The following is a 21,936-nucleotide window of genomic DNA, read 5'->3' on the forward strand; positions in this document are numbered from 1 at the left end:
TATACTTACCACACAACAGGGACCTTCGCAATATATACTTACCACACAACAGGGACCTTCGAGTAACATCACCATATATACTTACCACACAACAGGGACCTATCGAGTAACATCGCCATATATACTTACCACACAACAGGGACCTCTCGAGTAACATCGCCATATATACTTACCACACAACAGGGACCTTCGAGTAACATCGCCATATATACTTACCACACAACAGGGACCTATCGAGTAACATCGCCATATATACTTACCACACAACAGGGACCTCTCGAGTAACATCGCAATATATACTTACCACACAACAGGGACCTTCTCTAGTAACATCGCCATATATACTTACCACACAACAGGGACCTACCGAGTAACATCGCAATATATACTTACCACACAACAGGGACCTATTGAGTAACATCGCCATATATACTTACCACACAACAGGGACCTCTCGAGTAACATCGCCATATATACTTACCACACAACAGGGACCTTCGAGTCACATCGCAATATATACTTACCACACGACAGGGACCTATCGAGTAACATCGCCATATATACTTACCACACAACAGGGACCTACCGAGTAACATCGCCATATATACTTACCACACAACAGGGACCTCTCGAGTAACATCGCCATATATACTTACCACACAACAGGGACCTCTCGAGTAACATCGCCATATATATACTTACCACACAACAGGGACCTATTCGAGTAACATCGCCATATATACTTACCACACAACAGGGACCTACTCGAGTAACATCGCCATATATACTTACCACACAACAGGGACCTCTCGAGTAACATCGCCATATATACTTACCACACAACAGGGACCTATCGAGTAACATCGCCATATATACTTACCACACAACAGGGACCTCTCGAGTAACATCGCCATATATACTTACCACACAACAGGGACCTATCGAGTAACATCGCCATATATACTTACCACACAACAGGGACCTCTCGAGTAACATCGCCATATATACTTACCACACAACAGGGACCTCTCGAGTAACATCGCCATATATACTTACCACACAACAGGGACCTCTCGAGTAACATCGCAATATATACTTACCACACAACAGGGACCTCTCGAGTAACATCGCCATATATACTTACCACACAACAGGGACCTTCGAGTAACATCGCCATATATACTTACCACACAACAGGGACCTCTCGAGTAACATCGCCATATATACTTACCACACAACAGGGACCTTCGAGTAACATCGCCATATATACTTACCACACAACAGGGACCTCTCGAGTAACATCGCCATATATACTTACCACACAACAGGGACCTCTCGAGTAACATCGCCATATATACTTACCACACAACAGGGACTACTTCGAGTAACATCGCCATATATACTTACCACACAACAGGGACCGATATCAAAATTACACACACAGGACCTTCGAGTAACATCGCCATATATACTTACCACACAACAGGGACCTCTCGAGTAACATCGCCATATATACTTACCACACAACAGGGACCTTCGAGTAACATCGCCATATATACTTACCACACAACAGGGACCTTCGAGTAACATCGCCATATATACTTACCACACAACAGGGACCTCTCGAGTAACATCGCCATATATACTTACCACACAACAGGGACCTCTCGAGTAACATCGCCATATATACTTACCACACAACAGGGACCTTCGAGTAACATCGCCATATATACTTACCACACAACAGGGACCTCTCGAGTAACATCGCCATATATACTTACCACACAACAGGGACCTTCGAGTAACATCGCCATATATACTTACCACACAACAGGGACCTCTCGAGTAACATCGCCATATATACTTACCACACAACAGGGACCTTCGAGTAACATCGCCATATATACTTACCACACAACAGGGACCTCTCGAGTAACATCGCCATATATACTTACCACACAACAGGGACCTCTCGAGTAACATCGCCATATATACTTACCACACAACAGGGACCTCTCGAGTAACATCGCCATATATACTTACCACACAACAGGGACCTCTCGAGTAACATCGCCATATATACTTACCACACAACAGGGACCTCTCGAGTAACATCGCCATATATACTTACCACACAACAGGGACCTTCGAGTCACATCGCCATATATACTTACCACACAACAGGGACCTTCGAGTCACATCGCCATATATACTTACCACACAACAGGGACCTTCGAGTAACATCGCCATATATACTTACCACACAACAGGGACCTCTCGAGTAACATCGCCATATATACTTACCACACAACAGGGACCTCTCGAGTAACATCGCCATATATACTTACCACACAACAGGGACCTCTCGAGTAACATCGCCATATATACTTACCACACAACAGGGACCTCTCGAGTAACATCGCCATATATACTTACCACACAACAGGGACCTCTCGAGTAACATCGCCATATATACTTACCACACAACAGGGACCCTCTCGAGTAACATCGCCATATATACTTACCACACAACAGGGACCTCTCGAGTAACATCGCCATATATACTTACCACACAACAGGGACCTCTCGAGTAACATCGCCATATATACTTACCACACAACAGGGACCTTCGAGTAACATCGCCATATATACTTACCACACAACAGGGACCTTCGAGTAACATCGCCATATATACTTACCACACAACAGGGACCTCTCGAGTAACATCGCCATATATACTTACCACACAACAGGGACCTTCGAGTAACATCGCCATATATACTTACCACACAACAGGGACCTCTCGAGTAACATCGCCATATATACTTACCACACAACAGGGACCTCTCGAGTAACATCGCCATATATACTTACCACACAACAGGGACCTCTCGAGTAACATCGCCATATATACTTACCACACAACAGGGACCTCTCGAGTAACATCGCCATATATACTTACCACACAACAGGGACCTTCGAGTAACATCGCCATATATACTTACCACACAACAGGGACCTCTCGAGTAACATCGCCATATATACTTACCACACAACAGGGACCTATCGAGTAACATCGCCATATATACTTACCACACAACAGGGACCTCTCGAGTAACATCGCCATATATACTTACCACACAACAGGGACCTCTCGAGTAACATCGCCATATATACTTACCACACAACAGGGACCTCTCGAGTAACATCGCCATATATACTTACCACACAACAGGGACCTCTCGAGTAACATCGCCATATATACTTACACACACAACAGGGACCTCTCGAGTAACATCGCCATATATACTTACCACACAACAGGGACCTCTCGAGTAGTATCGCCATATATACTTACCACACAACAGGGACCTCTCGAGTAACATCGCCATATATACTTACCACACAACAGGGACCTCTCGAGTAACATCGCCATATATATACTTACCACACAACAGGGACCTCTCGAGTAACATCGCCATATATACTTACCACACAACAGGGACCTCTCGAGTAACATCGCCATATATACTTACCACACAACAGGGACCTCTCGAGTAACATCGCCATATATACTTACCACACAACAGGGACCTCTCGAGTAACATCGCCATATATACTTACCACACAACAGGGACCTCTCGAGTAACATCGCCATATATACTTACCACACAACAGGGACCTTCGAGTAACATCGCCATATATACTTACCACACAACAGGGACCTCTCGAGTAACATCGCCATATATACTTACCACACAACAGGGACCTCTCGAGTAACATCGCCATATATACTTACCACACAACAGGGACCTCTCGAGTAACATCGCCATATATACTTACCACACAACAGGGACCTTCGAGTAACATCGCCATATATACTTACCACACAACAGGGACCTCTCGAGTAACATCGCCATATATACTTACCACACAACAGGAACTTCGAGTAACATCGCCATATATACTTACCACACAACAGGGACCTTCGAGTAACATCGCCATATATATATACTTACCTACACACAACAGGGACCTTCGAGTAACATCGCCATATATACTTACCACACAACAGGGACCTCTCGAGTAACATCGCCATATATACTTACCACACAACAGGGACCTCTCGAGTAACATCGCCATATATACTTACCACACAACAGGGACCTTCGAGTAACATCGCCATATATACTTACCACACAACAGGGACCTTCGTAACATCGCCATATATACTTACCACACAACAGGGACCTCTCGAGTAACATCGCCATATATACTTACCACACAACAGGGACCTCTCGAGTAACATCGCCATATATACTTACCACACAACAGGGACCTCTCGAGTAACATCGCCATATATACTTACCCACACAACAGGGACCTCTCGAGTAACATCGCCATATATACTTACCACACAACAGGGACCTCTCGAGTAACATCGCCATATATACTTACTTACCACACACAACAGGGACCTCTCGAGTAACATCGCCATATATACTTACCACACAACAGGGACCTTCGAGTAACATCGCCATATATACTTACCACACAACAGGGACCTCTCGAGTAACATCGCCATATATACTTACCACACAACAGGGACCTCTCGAGTAACATCGCCATATATACTTACCACACAACAGGGACCTCTCGAGTAACATCGCCATATATACTTACCACACAACAGGGACCTCTCGAGTAACATCGCCATATATACTTACCACACAACAGGGACCTCTCGAGTAACATCGCCATATATACTTACCACACAACAGGGACCTCTCGAGTAACATCGCCATATATACTTACCACACAACAGGGACCTCTCGAGTAACATCGCCATATATACTTACCACACAACAGGGACCTCTCGAGTAACATCGCCATATATACTTACCACACAACAGGGACCTCTCGAGTAACATCGCCATATATACTTACCACACAACAGGGACCTCTCGAGTATACATCGCCATATACTTACTACCACACAACAGGGACCTTCGAGTAACATCGCCATATATACTTACCACACAACAGGGACCTCTCGAGTAACATCGCCATATATACTTACCACACAACAGGGACCTCTCGAGTAACATCGCCATATATACTTACCACACAACAGGGACCTTCTCTCGCAAAAGTAACATCGCCATCCCATATACTTACCACACAACAGGGACCTCTCGTAAGAAACATCGCCAATATATACTTACCACACAACAGGGACCTTCGAGTAACATCGCCATATATACTTACCACACAACAGGGACCTCTCGCATATATTACACATCGCCATATGCAATATACTTACCACACAACAGGGACCTCTCGAGTAACATCGCCATATATACTTACCACACAACAGGGACCTCTCGAGTAACATCGCCATATATACTTACCACACAACAGGGACCTTCGAGTAACATCGCCATATATACTTACCACACAACAGGGACCTTCGAGTAACATCGCCATATATACTTACCACACAACAGGGACCTCTCGAGTAACATCGCCATATATACTTACCACACAACAGGGACCTTCGAGTAACATCGCCATATATACTTACCACACAACAGGGACCTTCGAGTAACATCGCCATATATACTTACCACACAACAGGGACCTCTCGAGTAACATCGCCATATATACTTACCACACAACAGGGACCTCTCGAGTAACATCGCCATATATACTTACCACACAACAGGGACCTCTCGAGTAACATCGCCATATATACTTACCACACAACAGGGACCTTCGAGTCACATCGCCATATATACTTACCACACAACAGGGACCTTCGAGTAACATCGCCATATATACTTACCACACAACAGGGACCTCTCGAGTAACATCGCCATATATACTTACCACACAACAGGGACCTTCGAGTAACATCGCCATATATACTTACCACACAACAGGGACCTTCGAGTAACATCGCCATATATACTTACCACACAACAGGGACCTCTCGAGTAAACATCGCCCATATATACTTACCACAACACATCGCCTATATACTACACAACAGGGACCCTTCGAGTAACATCGCCATATATACTTACCACACAACAGGGACCTTCGAGTATAACATCGCCATATATACTTACCACACAACAGGGACCTTCGAGTAACATCGTATCGATACCACACAACAGGGACATCGAGTAACATATATACTTACCACACAACAGGGACCTCTCGAGTAACATCGCCATATATACTTACCACACAACAGGGACCTTCGAGTAACATCGCCATATATACTTACCACACAACAGGGACCTTCGAGTAACATCGCCATATATACTTACCACACAACAGGGACCTTCGAGTAACATCGCCATATATACTTACCACACAACAGGGACCTTCGAGTAACATCGCCATATATACTTACCACACAACAGGGACCTTCGAGTAACATCGCCATATATACTTACCACACAACAGGGACCTCTCGAGTAACATCGCCATATATACTTACCACACAACAGGGACCTTCGAGTAACATCGCAATATATACTTACCACACAACAGGGACCTCTCGAGTAACATCGCCATATATACTTACCACACAACAGGGACCTCTCGAGTAACATCGCCATATATACTTACCACACAACAGGGACCTCTCGAGTAACATCGCCATATATACTTACCACACAACAGGGACCTCTCGAGTAACATCGCCATATATACTTACCACACAACAGGGACCTCTCGAGTAACATCGCCATATATACTTACCACACAACAGGGACCTCTCGAGTAACATCGCCATATATACTTACCACACAACAGGGACCTTCGAGTCACATCGCCATATATACTTACCACACAACAGGGACCTCTCGAGTAACATCGCCATATATACTTACCACACAACAGGGACCTTCGAGTCACATCGCCATATATACTTACCACACAACAGGGACCTCTCGAGTAACATCGTACTACTTACCAAACAACAAGGCACTCCAATTAAAAGGGGAAAGTGGGCAGAAGAGATAGCATTAAAATAACATGGTGCCACAGAATTCTGTCGATGGTGTCGAGCAGTTGGTCACCCAGATCGTCATGCTGCCATAGTCGGTGTTATAACGACTTGTTAAACACCCAGCCTCCTCTCTGTCGACATTTTCACTGAACCACTGCTTCATGCTTGCTCCAAAATTCAGCTATAATGAAACTTTGTTTTTAAATAGGTTAATCTATAACGTCCCATGTTCCAAGCGATATCTATCATTATATTAATCTTTTGATAAAAGTAATAGGTAGTCAAAGCCTATAAACACAAGAAATAAAAGACTTTCAAATGTTAACCTCAAGAACAAAATCAAGAATAAATCACAAACTCACATCAAATAGAAACATGTAAAATAACACACAAAGAAACGCTTACTAAAATGTTTAAAGCAAATTATTAAAGACATACAACTGTACCTATATACGAACCTGACATACACAACAAACATTTCAATATGTTTTCACATTAAAACAACAAGAAAAGAAAACTTTAACATCACAACACTTAGTTTTTCACAGATACAACCACAACATCAAATATCTTAAACGAACAATTTAAAGCAGTATTCACTACACGACAAAGTCACCCAATCCCAGACATAAACATCACAAAACAGGTCATTGACATACTACTACACATAAATCCACATATCACCCTCTTACCTTCAGACAAAAGTTCTTTCCTTCTTGCATGTACTGCATGGCCTGAACTAGTCTGTGAGTCAGTAGCTCCCTAATCCTGGGGTCCCTTGTGTTAACCAACACCACAAAGAAGTCTGTAAAACAAAATCGGCGAACTCACCAATGCTAACCTGGAGATAATTCATAAAGGTACAATTCAGTCTAAGAGTACACGAAAATTTGCACATATATAAGAAACAAACCATTTCTCAATCGCTCTCATTGATCAAATCGCTCTAACAGTAGCATGTTTACATTGTTAGTTGCAGATGATTTCAGAAACGCATCAGTACCAATAACAACAATATGTGATCAAGCCTTTCCTAACTCAGCGTTTCTATGGAGCAGCAGTCGCATATGACAAGCTATATTATCCTCTACTAATAGTAACAAAGCAAAGCTCAACTCTCAGCTGCCAACACCAAACGTTTCACAAGATTTCCCAATCAAACTTCCTTCTTTTAACTAGCAGAATATCCAATTTTCAAACAACTTTTCCGATTCAATTAGTTGGTAGACTATGTAGGCCAATCGTGCAGACGTGTACACTATGTCAAAAGTGTTTATAAATGCGATTCATCGATATTGCAGTCAATTACAATATGAAGGAACGATGCACTCTACAACCAGCTGAAGAACCTAATTTAACGTTAGTCCCATAAAACAATAAACAGCTAGAGCATATAATCTAATGTTAATTTCATATATATGTTAAATGGCTGGAACACCTAATTAGGTGTGATTTTATTAGTAAAACGTCCTATTAAAAGCCAGGGTCATGTAAGAACGGGCCAGGTTTGTTGGTGGAGGAAAGCCGGAGTACCTGGAAGAAAATCACCGACCAGTGGTCGGTACCTGCCCCACATGTGATTCAAAATCGCAACCCAGAGGTGGAGGGCTTGTGGTAACACCTAAATTAATGTTAATCCTATATACAAGTTAGACATCTAAAATACATAATTTAATGTTAGTGCTATATACAAGTTGGATAAATGGAACACCTAATGTTAGTCCTCCATACGAGTTAGGCAGACGGAACACCTAAATTAATGTTAGTCCTATATAAAAGTTAGACAGCTGGAACACCTAAATAAATGTTAGTCCTATATACGAGTTAGACAAATGGAACACCTAATGTTAGTCCTCCATACGAGTTAGGCAGACGGAACACCTAAATTAATGTTAGTCCTCCATACGAGTTAGACAGACGGAACACCTAAATTAATGTTAGTCCTATATAAAAGTTAGACAGCTGGAACACCTAAATTAATGTTAGTGCTATATAAAAGTTAGACAGATGGAACACCTAAGTTAATGTTAGTCCTATATACGAGTTAGACATCTAGAATACCTAATTTAATGTTAGTGTTATATACAAGTTGGATAACTGGAACACCTAATGTTTAGTCCTCCATACGAGTTAGAAAGCTGGAACACTTAAATTAATGTTAGTCCTATATAAATGTTAGACAGATGGAACACCTCAATTAATGTTAGTGTTATATACAAGTTGGATAAGTGGAACACCCTAATGTTAGTCCTCCATACGAGTTAGGCAGACGGAACACCTAAATTAATGTTAGTCCTATATACAAGTTGGATAGAGTGGAACACCTAATGTTAGTCCTCCATACGAGTTAGGCAGACGGAACACCTAAATTAATGTTAGTCCTATATACAAGTTGACAATGGAACACCTAATTAATGTTAGTCCTCCATATACGAGTTAGGCAGACGGAACACCTAAATTAATGTTAGTCCTATATAAAAGTTAGACAGACTGGAACACCTAAATTAATGTTAGTCCTATATACAAGTTGGATAAGTGGAACACCTAATGTTAGTCCTCCATACGAGTTAGGCAGACGGAACACCTAAATTAATGTTAGTCCTATATACAAGTTGGATAAGTGGAACACCTAAATGTTAGTCCTCATATAAAGTTAGGCAGACGGAACACCTAAATTAATGTTAGTCCTATATAAAGTTAGACAGATGGAACACCTAAATTAATGTTAGCTATATAAAAGTTAGACAGATGGAACACCTAAATTAATGTTAGGACAGACAGATGGAACACCTAATAAGTTAATAAGTTAGTCCTATATATAACAAGTTAGACAGATGGAACACCTAAATTAATGTTACCTATATAAAGTTAGACAGATGGAACACCTAAGTTAATGTTAGTCCTATATACAAGTTAGACAATGGAACACCTAATGTTAGTCCTCCATATAGTTGACAGTGGAACACCTAAATTAATGTTAGTCCTATATACAAGTTAGCAGATGGAACACCTAAATTAATGTTAGCTATATAAAAGTTAGACAGAGGAACACCTAAATTAATGTTAGTCCTATATACAAGTTGATAAGTTAATGTTAGTCCTCATTACAAGTTAGACAGATGGAACACCTAAATTAATGTTAGTCCTATATAAAAGTTAGACAGTGGAACACCTAATTAATGTTAGTCCTATATACGAGTTAGACAGATGGAACACCTAAATTAATGTTAGTTCTATATAAAAGTTAGACAGATGGAACACTCAATTGATGTTAGTCTTATATAAAAGTTACACAGATGGAACACCTAAATTAATGTTAGTCCTATATAAAAGTTACACAGATGGAACACCTAAATTTAATGTTAGTCCTATATAAAAGTTAGACAGATGGAACACCTAAATTAATGTTAGTCCTATATACAAGTTAGACAGATGGAACACCTAAATTAATGTTAGTCCTATATAAAAGTTAGACAGATGGAACACCTAAATTAATGTTAGTCCTATATACAAGTTAGACAGATGGAACACCTAAATTAATGTTAGTCCTATATAAAAGTTAGACAGATGGAACACCTAAATTAATGTTAGTCCTATATACAAGTTAGACAGATGGGAACACCCTAAATTAATGTTAGTCCTATATACAAGTTAGACAGATGGAACACCTAAATTAATGTTAGTCCTATATAAAAGTTAGACAGATGGAACACCTAAATTAATGTTAGTCCTATATACAAGTTAGACAGATGGAACACCTAAATTAATGTTAGTCCTATATAAAAGTTAGACAGATGGAACACCTAAATTAATGTTAGTCCTATATAAAAGTTAGACAGATGGAACACCTAAATTAATGTTAGTCCTATATAAAAGTTAGACAGATGGAACACCTAAATTAATGTTAGTCCTATATACAAGTTGGATAAGTGGAACACCTAATGTTAGTCCTCCATACGAGTTAGACAGACGGAACACCTAAATTAATGTTAGTCCTCCATACGAGTTAGACAGACGGAACACCTAAATTAATGTTAGTCCTATATACAAGTTAGACAGATGGAACACCTAAATTAATATTAGTCCTATATACAAGTTGGATGGAAACCTGAAACCTAATGTTAGTCCTCCATACGAGTTAGAAGCTGGAACACCTAAATTAATGTTAGTCCTATATAAATGTTAGACAGATGGAACACCTAAATTAATGTTAGTCCTATATAAAAGTTAGACAGATGGAACACCTAAATTAATGTTAGTCCTATATACGAGTTAGACAGATGGAACACCTAAATTAATGTTAGTCCTATATACGAGTTAGACAGATGGAACACCTAAATTAATGTTAGTCCTATATAAAAGTTACACAGATGGAACACCTCAATTGATGTTAGTCCTATATAAAAGTTAGACAGATGGAACACCTAAATTAATGTTAGTCCTATATAAAAGTTAGACAGATGGAACACCTAAATTAATGTTAGTCCTATATAAAAGTTAGACAGATGGAACACCTAAATTAATGTTAGTCCTATATAAAAGTTAGACAGATGGAACACCTAAATTAATGTTAGTCCTATATAAAAGTTAGACAGATGGAACACCTAAATTAATGTTAGTCCTATATACAAGTTAGACAGATGGAACACCTAAATTAATGTTAGTCCTATATAAAAGTTAGACAGATGGAACACCTAAATTAATATTAGTCCTATATACAAGTTGGATAAGTGGAACACCTAATGTTAGTCCTCCATACGAGTTAGACAGACGGAACACCTAAATTAATGTTAGTCCTCCATACGAGTAAGACAGACGGAACACCTAAATTAATGTTAGTCCTATATAAAAGTTAGACAGATGGAACACCTAAATTAATGTTAGTCCTATATAAAAGTTAGACAGATGGAACACCTAAATTAATGTTAGTCCTATATAAATGTCAGACAGATGGAACAGCTAAATTAATGTTAGTCCTATATACAAGTTAGACAGATGGAACACCTAAATTAATGTTAGTCCTATATAAAAGTTAGACAGATGGAACACCTAAATTAATGTTAGTCCTATATACAAGTTAGACAGATGGAACACCTAAATTAATGTTAGTCCTATATAAAAGTTAGACAGATGGAACACCTAAATTAATATTAGTCCTATATACAAGTTGGATAAGTGGAACACCTAATGTTAGTCCTCCATAGGAGTTAGACAGACGGAACACCTAAATTAATGTTAGTCCTCCATACGAGTAAGACAGACGGAACACCTAAATTGATGTTAGTCCTATATACAAGTTAGACAGATGGAACACCTAAATTGATGTTAGTCTTATATAAAAGTTAGACAGATGGAACACCTAAATTAATGTTAGTCCTATATACGAGTTAGACAGATGGAACACCTAAATTAATGTTAGTCCTATATAAAAGTTAGACAGATGGAACACCTAAATTAATGTTAGTCCTATATAAAAGTTAGACAGATGGAACACTTAAATTAATGTTAGTCCTATATAAAAGTTAGACAGATGAAACACCTAAATTAATGTTAGTCATGCATACAAGTTGGCCCCTATACTGCGTGCTGATACATGGACATTAGTACCAAGATATATGTTAAGTTGATTTGTTGTTTTCTGGTACCTGTGCGTACTTACCTGTTAATCTAGCACCAATATTGCAGTCCATCAGCTGTTCCGTGCGCTGGTGCGCAAGCTCAGTATCGAATAACATTGGCTTGTTTAACAGTGCTTTGGTCAAATTATGTAGTTCTTCTGCATTCTTTACTTTGAACTCTCTGCAATACATGTTTCAAACACAATTAATCATTTTATTTCAAGGACAATTGTGACGCCACCCATTGTTTTTTCTAGTACAATATCCATAAGAAACCACATACCTCAGCAATAGCTATCCAATATGTTACCTTTAGCAGTCCATTATTTACCTGTAGATGTCCAATAAGTTTTGAACTTATTGGTCAGCTACAAGTAACGGCTTACCATTCTATGTCCCATAGTCATCCGAAATGGCCTTCTATCCCTTATGTAAAGAATGCGAAGTGATTATAGATATAAAACATATATCCAAACACTTTACTATAAAAGACAAATTCCAGCACGAATATCTGTTGAATCCACATATATATAATTTCCACTATTTCTACACTTGAATAACGTTGTGATTGCTTTCCAGATTTATGTATAATCTCATAAATATTGATAATACTAATTATTTCCGTATATTGCACACCAGTCTATGTATACAATCAGTAGTGGAATCATTCCACAACTTTTGATTGTATGTTTATTTCATCTCTAATACAGTTCGTTGCAAAATGGGAAGGTTCCAAACAATTGGAAGGAAGGCCAAAGAACTACAACCTATAAAAATTGAGACACCCGGGAACTATAGGTCTAGCCTGTCAGTCTTATAAATAATGAATCATCTGGAGAGACACAATGAACTAATTAAACACCAATATCATAGGTAGGTCAACAGTATTACAACTTCCCAAGGTAATTGATAACTGGACAGAAATTTCGCGTTTTAAACAACTCATACCTCTTGATTTGGAGCTATTAATACATGGAAGTAATGACTTATCAGATGATGTAAATACACATATACCAGAGCACCCAGAAATACATTATTGGTACAAATAGATTTTGAAAATTACAATCCAAATGCCCCCCCCCCCCTCTCTCTCTCTCTCTCTCTCTCTCTATTAGTAGACATGATATTTATTGTAAAAATATTATTTTCCGATGATGACGTGAAAGGAGAAACGTATATTGTGAAAGCCTGGAGTGATAGAACAAAAGCATGTCATGGCCACATTTGAAATAGCTGAAAGCATCGAAAAGTGAACTGTTTAATCTTCTGCTGTAAGCATAGGAAAACATGCCCTTCTAGTAAATGCAATTTTTTTAAACAAATGATAACGAAACGTCCTTCCCTTCTCTCTGTCTCTCTCTCTCTTTTCTCTCTCCCCCCTGTCCCCCCCGCTCTCTCTGCCTATATTATTAGGTTTAATTTTCTCTTCTTTTTTTTTAAATTTATTTTGTATACCTAATATATCAGGGAAAACAGCCTAATAATAGGCAGGTAGCGGACTAATTGCTCATAAAATCGACGTCTGTATAGTGAATTATGTGACTCCCCTTAAACTAACCACAGGGTTCATGTAGTAAAGGAGATTATTACAGACAATATCATATTAACTAGACACAATAACCAACCTGTGAATACGATCACCTCTCATGTCAAGAACTTTATCGGAATGGTGATTCACGTCCAGGTCTCCATCGCCAACTGTCGACAAGTTGTACAAAAGTGTCGGACAAGCTTCAAATTGCGACAATAACATCGCGGTGTACGGCTGCAGTTCCATTACCTCCTCAGTAGCCGTTTTTGTTGGAAAAGGTCCGAGTTCCTTCTTCTAAAACCCAAAAGGTTGTGATGTAATATAATGTACTTTATATCACTCACAAAAGGTTTTAAAATAAACTGTAATTATTGTACGACACAGTTGGCTGGTTTGGGTGTTAATTACAACTTCCTAGTTCAAATGAGGGGCCCAAAGGAGGGGGATTAAACAACTTATACCTATAAACAAAGAAATAATCAGTTGTGGGACCGCACAACATTACACGGTGTGCGTACAATGTCTTTGCGGTGCGCACACGCCACGATGTGCGATGTGGGCGGTATCTCCCGTGCAGAAATGTGATACGAACGGTTTATGTGCGATAGCAATAATAAGAAATCAATGCATTATCGACTACTGGGATCTGAGAACTGGTTTCAGTTTATATAAATATGGACATTTCAGAATGCCATGATATCATTTTTTATGTTGAAGAGTCTAGTTCAAAAATAAGTAGAAATCATATGGTCAGAAATCTTTTTCGTTTGAGCCCACACGGGTGTAGAACAGCATTCCAAATGAATTACTGAAAGCTTAAAAAGGAGTTCAAAAGACTGAGCCACACCTGGGACGGCCCAATCTTTGTTTATCTTCTGCAGAATAAATGCCTTTGTATATTTTTGTCTGCTTACAGTCTATTGTGTCTGCTTACCTATTTCTTTTTATTCTGTTTTAATTCGACTTTTGTATATTGTATAGTAAGCTTTATCATTTTTACACTTTGCTTGAATAATGTCGACAATTGGCTTATTTATTGTTTGTACAAATTCTAGTGTTCATTTTTGAATTGATATTCCTTACCCTCTAAATCTGTTATATATACACACAAAATATTTATATCAAGTGATTGTCCATATTTAAATTTGATTTTCTGTTGTTATTGACGATACATATATAATTTTGTTTGCTGTGAAAATAGCTCACAAGAGCTAATGTTATTTGTATGAAATATGCGACTTTAAATAGAATGTATTGTATGGTATTGTATTTTCTCTCATACCTACATAATACTGGCTGGTCTAGGGAAATACACTCATTTCGCCTGAGGCTGTATTGCATGACTACCCATGCAATAATGCAATAAAGCCTCGTGACGTCACAGCGTCAACAAGATTACTGTTTTTTTTTTTTGTCAGTACAATTTTAACAGGTTTTTTCCAGAAACTAGACTGGTTTGGTATAATAGATGCGATCAATGGTACTTGCGTTGAAACTTTCACGCAATTTTCATGCATGGAGGATTAACTTGCGGTAACGGTTTTCTTCGATCTAATTGCAAAATGGAGGAATATCATAGTTGTAAAATTGCAACAAAACGCCGAAATATGAGAGAAAATACTTCATATTCATATATGACAGTCTTATGGTATTGTATCGGAAGTCATTACCTACGAAATAACATATATCACATCTGTTAGATTACCAAAACAAGCTTCCATCGAAACTTACACTGCCTTCTCTCCGTACCCGATAAGTAAAAACCTATCTTCGTTTCTCTTTCGATGGATCCGGAGAATGCACTTGTCATCCAGGATGAAGTAAGGACCATGATTCTAAAGGACGCGGTCGAGCATGTACATGTACGTATGGGGAACTGCATACCCGGCTTCAATTCCAGTATGTTTCTGGTCCGCAAGAAGTCCGGATCTTGGTGTCCCATCATAGATCTAACTGTCTTCAACAAGCACGTAGATTCTCCTAACTTCATTAGAGACTCCACGGGGTGTCATAACTTCTGTGAGAGAGGAAATGTGGGCCACATTAGTAGAACTCATTTCGAGGGCATTTGTCGGGTGCGGACAGACCTCTTATAGATCTATCCATCACTTCCCTGAACAACCAGTCGCCAAACCTTGTCTCTCCGTTGCCAAACCAAAAGGCTTGAGATGTGGAAGCACTATTTCTGGATTGGGGGGATGCATGTCTATGCATCCCCACCATTCAACCTGGTGGGCAGGGTTCTACAGAAGTTTCGGGAGCATCTTGGTTCCCTCCATCTGATAGCGCCCCTGTGGGTGAGACAACCCTGGTTTCCGGAGCTCATGTCGTTTCTGGCGGATATTCCAATATCCTGTGCCAGCCTCAGTCACGGACGATGCTTTCAAGCCCCGAGATCCCCCACTTTCACGCGTGGAAGCTATCGAAGGAGGCCTCGCTCATGCAGGCTTTTCTTCAGACGTGGCAGCTCGCATCGCCCGATATCAATTAGGTCTTCTTCTTCTACCGTCTACCATTCACGACGCTGGAATATTCTGTGACTGTTGTATCCGCAGGAAGATTGATCCCGTCAAGGCCACTGTCCAGCTGATTGCAGATCTTTTTTTGTTTAGGGAGCACGATATTGCCTCTGGTACTATTGCGGGCTATTGTACAGCTATTGTCAGTGTACCGTCTTTTCATTGCAGACCAGAGTTAGGTTCTTGCACCTCTTTGTCTCTTGTTTAGGTGGTTCAGTCTAGACATATCTCGAGTACGGCAGTTAACTACACAGTATAACCTAGCCCTTGTGTTAGAGTCACTGATAATGGCTCCTTATGAGTCTTTGAAGTCTATCTCCTTAAAGGTTTGAACTTTGAGACTGTCTTCCTGCTTGCTCTTGCCCCATGTCTTGTCAATCACTCTTCATGCGTCCGTTGGGCCAGATATGTATCTGCTAATGCCTTCTGATACTGCGTTTTGACAAAAATCCTGTTCCTGGTTTTTCGTCCGATTCCATCAGGATTCCTCACCTGAAAGTCTCTATAAAGTCTGAGAAGGATTTGTTGTTTTGTCCCGGTCGGGCGCTTAGGTTTTACCTTGTCTGTTTTTGCCCAATAAACAGTGTCAGCAGGAAATCTCCTCCCTGTCCATCAATCGATATGTAAGGTGATCAAGATTGCTTATGGGCAGTCTCATGATCAATCTCGGGTGAAATGTATGGTAAGAGTTCATGAGGTTAGAGCCCTTGCGGTTTCTTAGGTTCTCCTCAATGACTCCTCGTTATAGAACCCCATGTCTACTGCATTTTGGCGTGGTCAGTCTACTTTCACACTTTCATTGACTTTTACCTCCGTTTCCTGTCCTCCCATTCTGAAGTTCTGTTTTCCTTGGGCCGATTTTGGAGGCGCATTCGGTGAGGTGAATGTATAGTATGTGATGGGAAAACGTTCAATTCTTTTTGAAAAGAATTTCATTTTTGAAACACTTCGCTTTTATAACTTTGGCCCGTCCATCATTAGATGGATTTATACCTTTTATATTTACATTTTGCCACTGCGACTATCATTACTCTTATGATAATCGTGATCTGCATTATGAGTCAATCAATGTAGTCTAGACTTGGTGTAGTAATATCGACATAAATGGATGTGAGTCTTGTTTACTGACACCATGCTAGTCTGCGCGGGAAAATTGACATTGTAGTTAAATGAACCAGTAAGGTTATGAAACTTATAAAAAAATCTTTTAAATGTCTGGATAATGAAAGTAAAATGAAAAGCTATTGAAAAACATTGAAATTTTGTTATCTTTTCAATTTTTTATAGGGACTGTTTTTATCACATTGAACTTGACTGTTGAGGTTAAATGGCTGAAGCAGGAAATTCAAATGTTCACTATGCATATAAATTATGTTTTATTTTGAACTAGAAAGTAAAATGTAATTATAACAATTAAAGGATTTTTAGATTGCATTTATTGGAGATATAAATGCAATCTGGGTGGCAGATAAATATTCATCTATTTATCTACCACCCAGATTGCATTTATATCTCCAATAAATGCAATCTAACAATCCTTTAAATGTTAAATAACAACAATACCTGTTGTGTTGCGAATAATGGTCATTGTTCTGAATGTTTCTGAAATACAATAAAGGAGGTGTCAGACACGGTGACCCCATTAGTCAATTTGTGTGTCGAATATTTGAGTGCAGCGATTAACTACAACCGTGATATAAGAGGAATGTATGTGTGTACTTCTCAATATTTAGTAAATTAATTTGAGGATGATACATCCTTTACATTTTCAGATGTAACACAAGCATTTTAAGCAGTGTTAGTTACATTCGAAATTTTTGTGATAGTTTCTAGTCTTATAATGAATATGGAAAAAACAAGTTGTATGGATTGGATCTTGTGGGCTCTAAATTCTTCCACATGGAAATCTGCTGGAATCATCAAAGAAAATTTTAATTACTTGGCAGTTCATTTAATTTTTAAAAAGAAAATACATGTGAAGATATTTTTAATGAAAAGTTAATAGAAATCTTCTCGGTAATTGGCCTTCTTTAATTTTATATGGAAAGACAAAATTAATCAAACTAAACAAAATCTTATGTATGGTGATTATAGTGAAGGGAGATTACAAGTCCCTCATGTTGCGTCATTTTGTCAGGCATTGAAATGCTCCTTGATAAGTTAGCTCATTTTTGAGGTAAATGTTGACAGATAGGAGTATAAAATAAGTTTCTTTTGTTACTCTTTTGTTGTTTTTTTATCTGACATTGTAAGCAAAGGGAGACAATCCCATCTTTTGTTATGGGTTAGCTGTATCTATCTTATTAGATAAATACAGAAGAGAACCTCGGCTTTACTCTTACACCGTAAAAAAGAGAGAAAATAGAAACAAACGGAACTTAATTATTGATGTTATTCATTAGACAATTAGGCACACTATTTTTTGCCTGTACACTTTCACATAGTTCACTACTAATGTTTATGTTAATTTACTTCATTAAGTAAAGAAAGCGCACTTGACTTGACTGTAACGTTATAAAATATAAAAATTCAATTTACTTCATTAAGTAAAGAAAGCGCACCAGACTTGACTGTAACGTTATAAAATATAAAAATTCAATTTACTTCATTAAGTAAAGAAAGCGCACCTGACTTGACTGTAACGTTATAAAATATAAAAATTCAATTTACTTCATTAAGTAGAGAAAGCGCACCTGACTTGACTGTAACGTTATAAAATATAAAAATTCAATTTACTTCAATAAGTAAAGAAAGCGCACCTGACTTGACTGTAACGTTATAAAATATAAAAATTCAATTTACTTCATTAAGTAAAGAAAGCGCACCAGACTTGACTGTAACGTTATAAAATATAAAAATTCAATTTACTTCATTAAGTAAAGAAAGCGCACCAGACTTGACTGTAACGTTATAAAATATAAAAATTCAATTTACTTCAATAAGTAAAGAAAGCGCACCTGACTTGACTGTAACGTTATAAAATATAAAAATTCAATTCACTTCAATAAGTAAAGAAAGCGCACCTGACTTGACTGTAACGTTATAAAATATGAAAATTCAATTTATTTCAATAAGTAGAGAAAGCGCACCTGACTTGACTGTAACGTTATAAAATATAAAAATTCAATTTATTTCAATAAGTAGAGAAAGCGCACCTGACTTGACTGTAACGTTATAAAATATAAAAATTCAATTTACTTCATTAAGTAAAGAAAGCGCACCAGACTTGACTGTAACGTTATAAAATATAAAAATTCAATTTACTTCATTAAGTAAAGAAAGCGCACCTGACTTGGCTGTAACGTTATAAAATATGAAAATTCAATGTACTGCAATAAGTAAAGAAAGCGCACCTGACTTGACTGTAACGTTATAAAATATAAAAATTCAATTCACTTCAATAAGTAAAGAAAGCGCACCTGACTTGACTGTAACGTTATAAAATATAAAAATTCAATTTACTTCAATAAGTAAAGAAAGCGCACCTGACTTGACTGTAACGTTATAAAATATGAAAATTCAATGTACTGCAATAAGTAAAGAAAGCGCACCTGACTTGACTGTAACGTTATAAAATATGAAAATTCAATGTACTGCAATAAGTAAAGAAAGCGCACCTGACTTGACTGTAACGTTATAAAATATAAAAATTCAATTTACTTCATTAAGTAAAGAAAGCGCACCTGACTTGACTGTAACGTTATAAAATATGAAAATTCAATGTACTGCAATAAGTAAAGAAAGCGCACCTGACTTGACCTGTAACGTTATAAAATATAAAAATTCAATTTACTTCAATAAGTAAAGAAAGCGCACCTGACTTGACTGTAACGTTATAAAATATAAAAATTCAATTCACTTCAATAAGTAAAGAAAGCGCACCTGACTTGACTGTAACGTTATAAAATATAAAAATTCAATTTACTTCAATAAGTAAAGAAAGCGCACCTGACTTGACTGTAACGTTATAAAATATAAAAATTCAATTTACCTCAATAAGTAAAGAAAGCGCACCTGACTTGACTGTAACGTTATAAAATATAAAAATTCAATTTACTTCAATAAGTAAAGAAAGCGCACCTGACTTGACAGTAACGTTATAAAATATAAAAATTCAATTTACTTCAATAAGTAAAGAAAGCGCACCTGACTTGACTGTAACGTTATAAAATATAAAAATTCAATTTACTTCAATAAGTAAAGAAAGCGCACCTGACTTGACTGTAACGTTATAAAAATATAAAAATTCAATTTACTTCAATAAGTAAAGAAAGCGCACCTGACTTGACTGTAACGTTATAAAATATAAAAATTCAATTTACTTCAATAAGTAAAGAAAGCGCACCTGACTTGACTGTAACGTTATAAAATATAAAAATTCAATTTACTTCAATAAGTAAAGAAAGCGCACCTGACTTGACTGTAACGTTATAAAATATAAAAATTCAATTTACTTCAATAAGTAGAGAAAGCGCACCTGACTTGGCTGTAACGTTATAAAATATAAAAATTCAATTTACTTCAATAAGTAAAGAAAGCGCACCTGACTTGACTGTAACGTTATAAAATATAAAAATTCAATTTACTTCATTAAGTAAAGAAAGCGCACCTGACTTGACTGTAACGTTATAAAATATAAAAATTCAATTTACTTCAATAAGTAAAGAAAGCGCACCTGACTTGACTGTAACGTTATAAAATATAAAAATTCAATTTACTTCATTAAGTAAAGAAAGCGCACCTGACTTGACTGTAACGTTATAAAATATAAAAATTCAATTTACTTCAATAAGTAAAGAAAGCGCACCTGACTTGACTGTAACGTTATAAAATATAAAAATTCAATTTACTTCAATAAGTAAAGAAAGCTCACCTGACTTGACTGTAACGTTATAAAATATAAAAATTCAATTTACTTCAATAAGTAGAGAAATCGCACCAGACTTGACTGTGGTGTTACACAATATAAATTAAATCAATTTACTTCCAAAAGTAGAGAAAGCGCACCAGACTTGGCTGTGGTGTTACACAATATAAATTAGAGAAAGCGCACCAGACTTGGCTGTGGTGTTACACAATATAAATTAAATCAATTTATTTCCAAAAGTAGAGAAAGCGCACCAGACTTGGCTGTGGTGTTACACAATATAAATTAAATCAATTTACTTCCAAAAGTAGAGAAAGCGCACCAGACTTGGCTGTGGTGTTACACAATATAAATTAAATCAATTTATTTCCAAAAGTAGA

The 21,936-nt window shown here is 37.7% G+C and overlaps 1 protein-coding gene across 2 annotated transcripts in view; it reads right to left on the bottom strand.

Annotated features, from left to right (window-relative positions):
* LOC138314161 (uncharacterized) overlaps positions 1 to 14,570 on the bottom strand; it is a 34,179-nt gene extending 19,609 nt beyond the window's left edge. For both annotated transcript variants that reach the window (XM_069254342.1, XM_069254341.1), the window contains exons 1-4: positions 14,265 to 14,570; positions 12,681 to 12,820; positions 7,714 to 7,826; positions 6,986 to 7,202 (exon numbers count right to left, since the gene is read on the bottom strand). In XM_069254342.1, the coding sequence (XP_069110443.1) occupies positions 7,038 to 7,202; positions 7,714 to 7,826; positions 12,681 to 12,820; positions 14,265 to 14,416 (570 nt within the window). In that variant the 5' untranslated portion in view covers positions 14,417 to 14,570 and the 3' untranslated portion in view covers positions 6,986 to 7,037. The remainder of the gene's footprint in view (positions 1 to 6,985; positions 7,203 to 7,713; positions 7,827 to 12,680; positions 12,821 to 14,264) is intronic.
* Between the last annotated feature and the right edge of the window lie 7,366 nt (positions 14,571 to 21,936).

Source organism: Argopecten irradians, chromosome 2 (assembly GCF_041381155.1).
Source record: "Argopecten irradians isolate NY chromosome 2, Ai_NY, whole genome shotgun sequence".
NCBI classification, from domain to species: domain Eukaryota; kingdom Metazoa; phylum Mollusca; class Bivalvia; order Pectinida; family Pectinidae; genus Argopecten; species Argopecten irradians.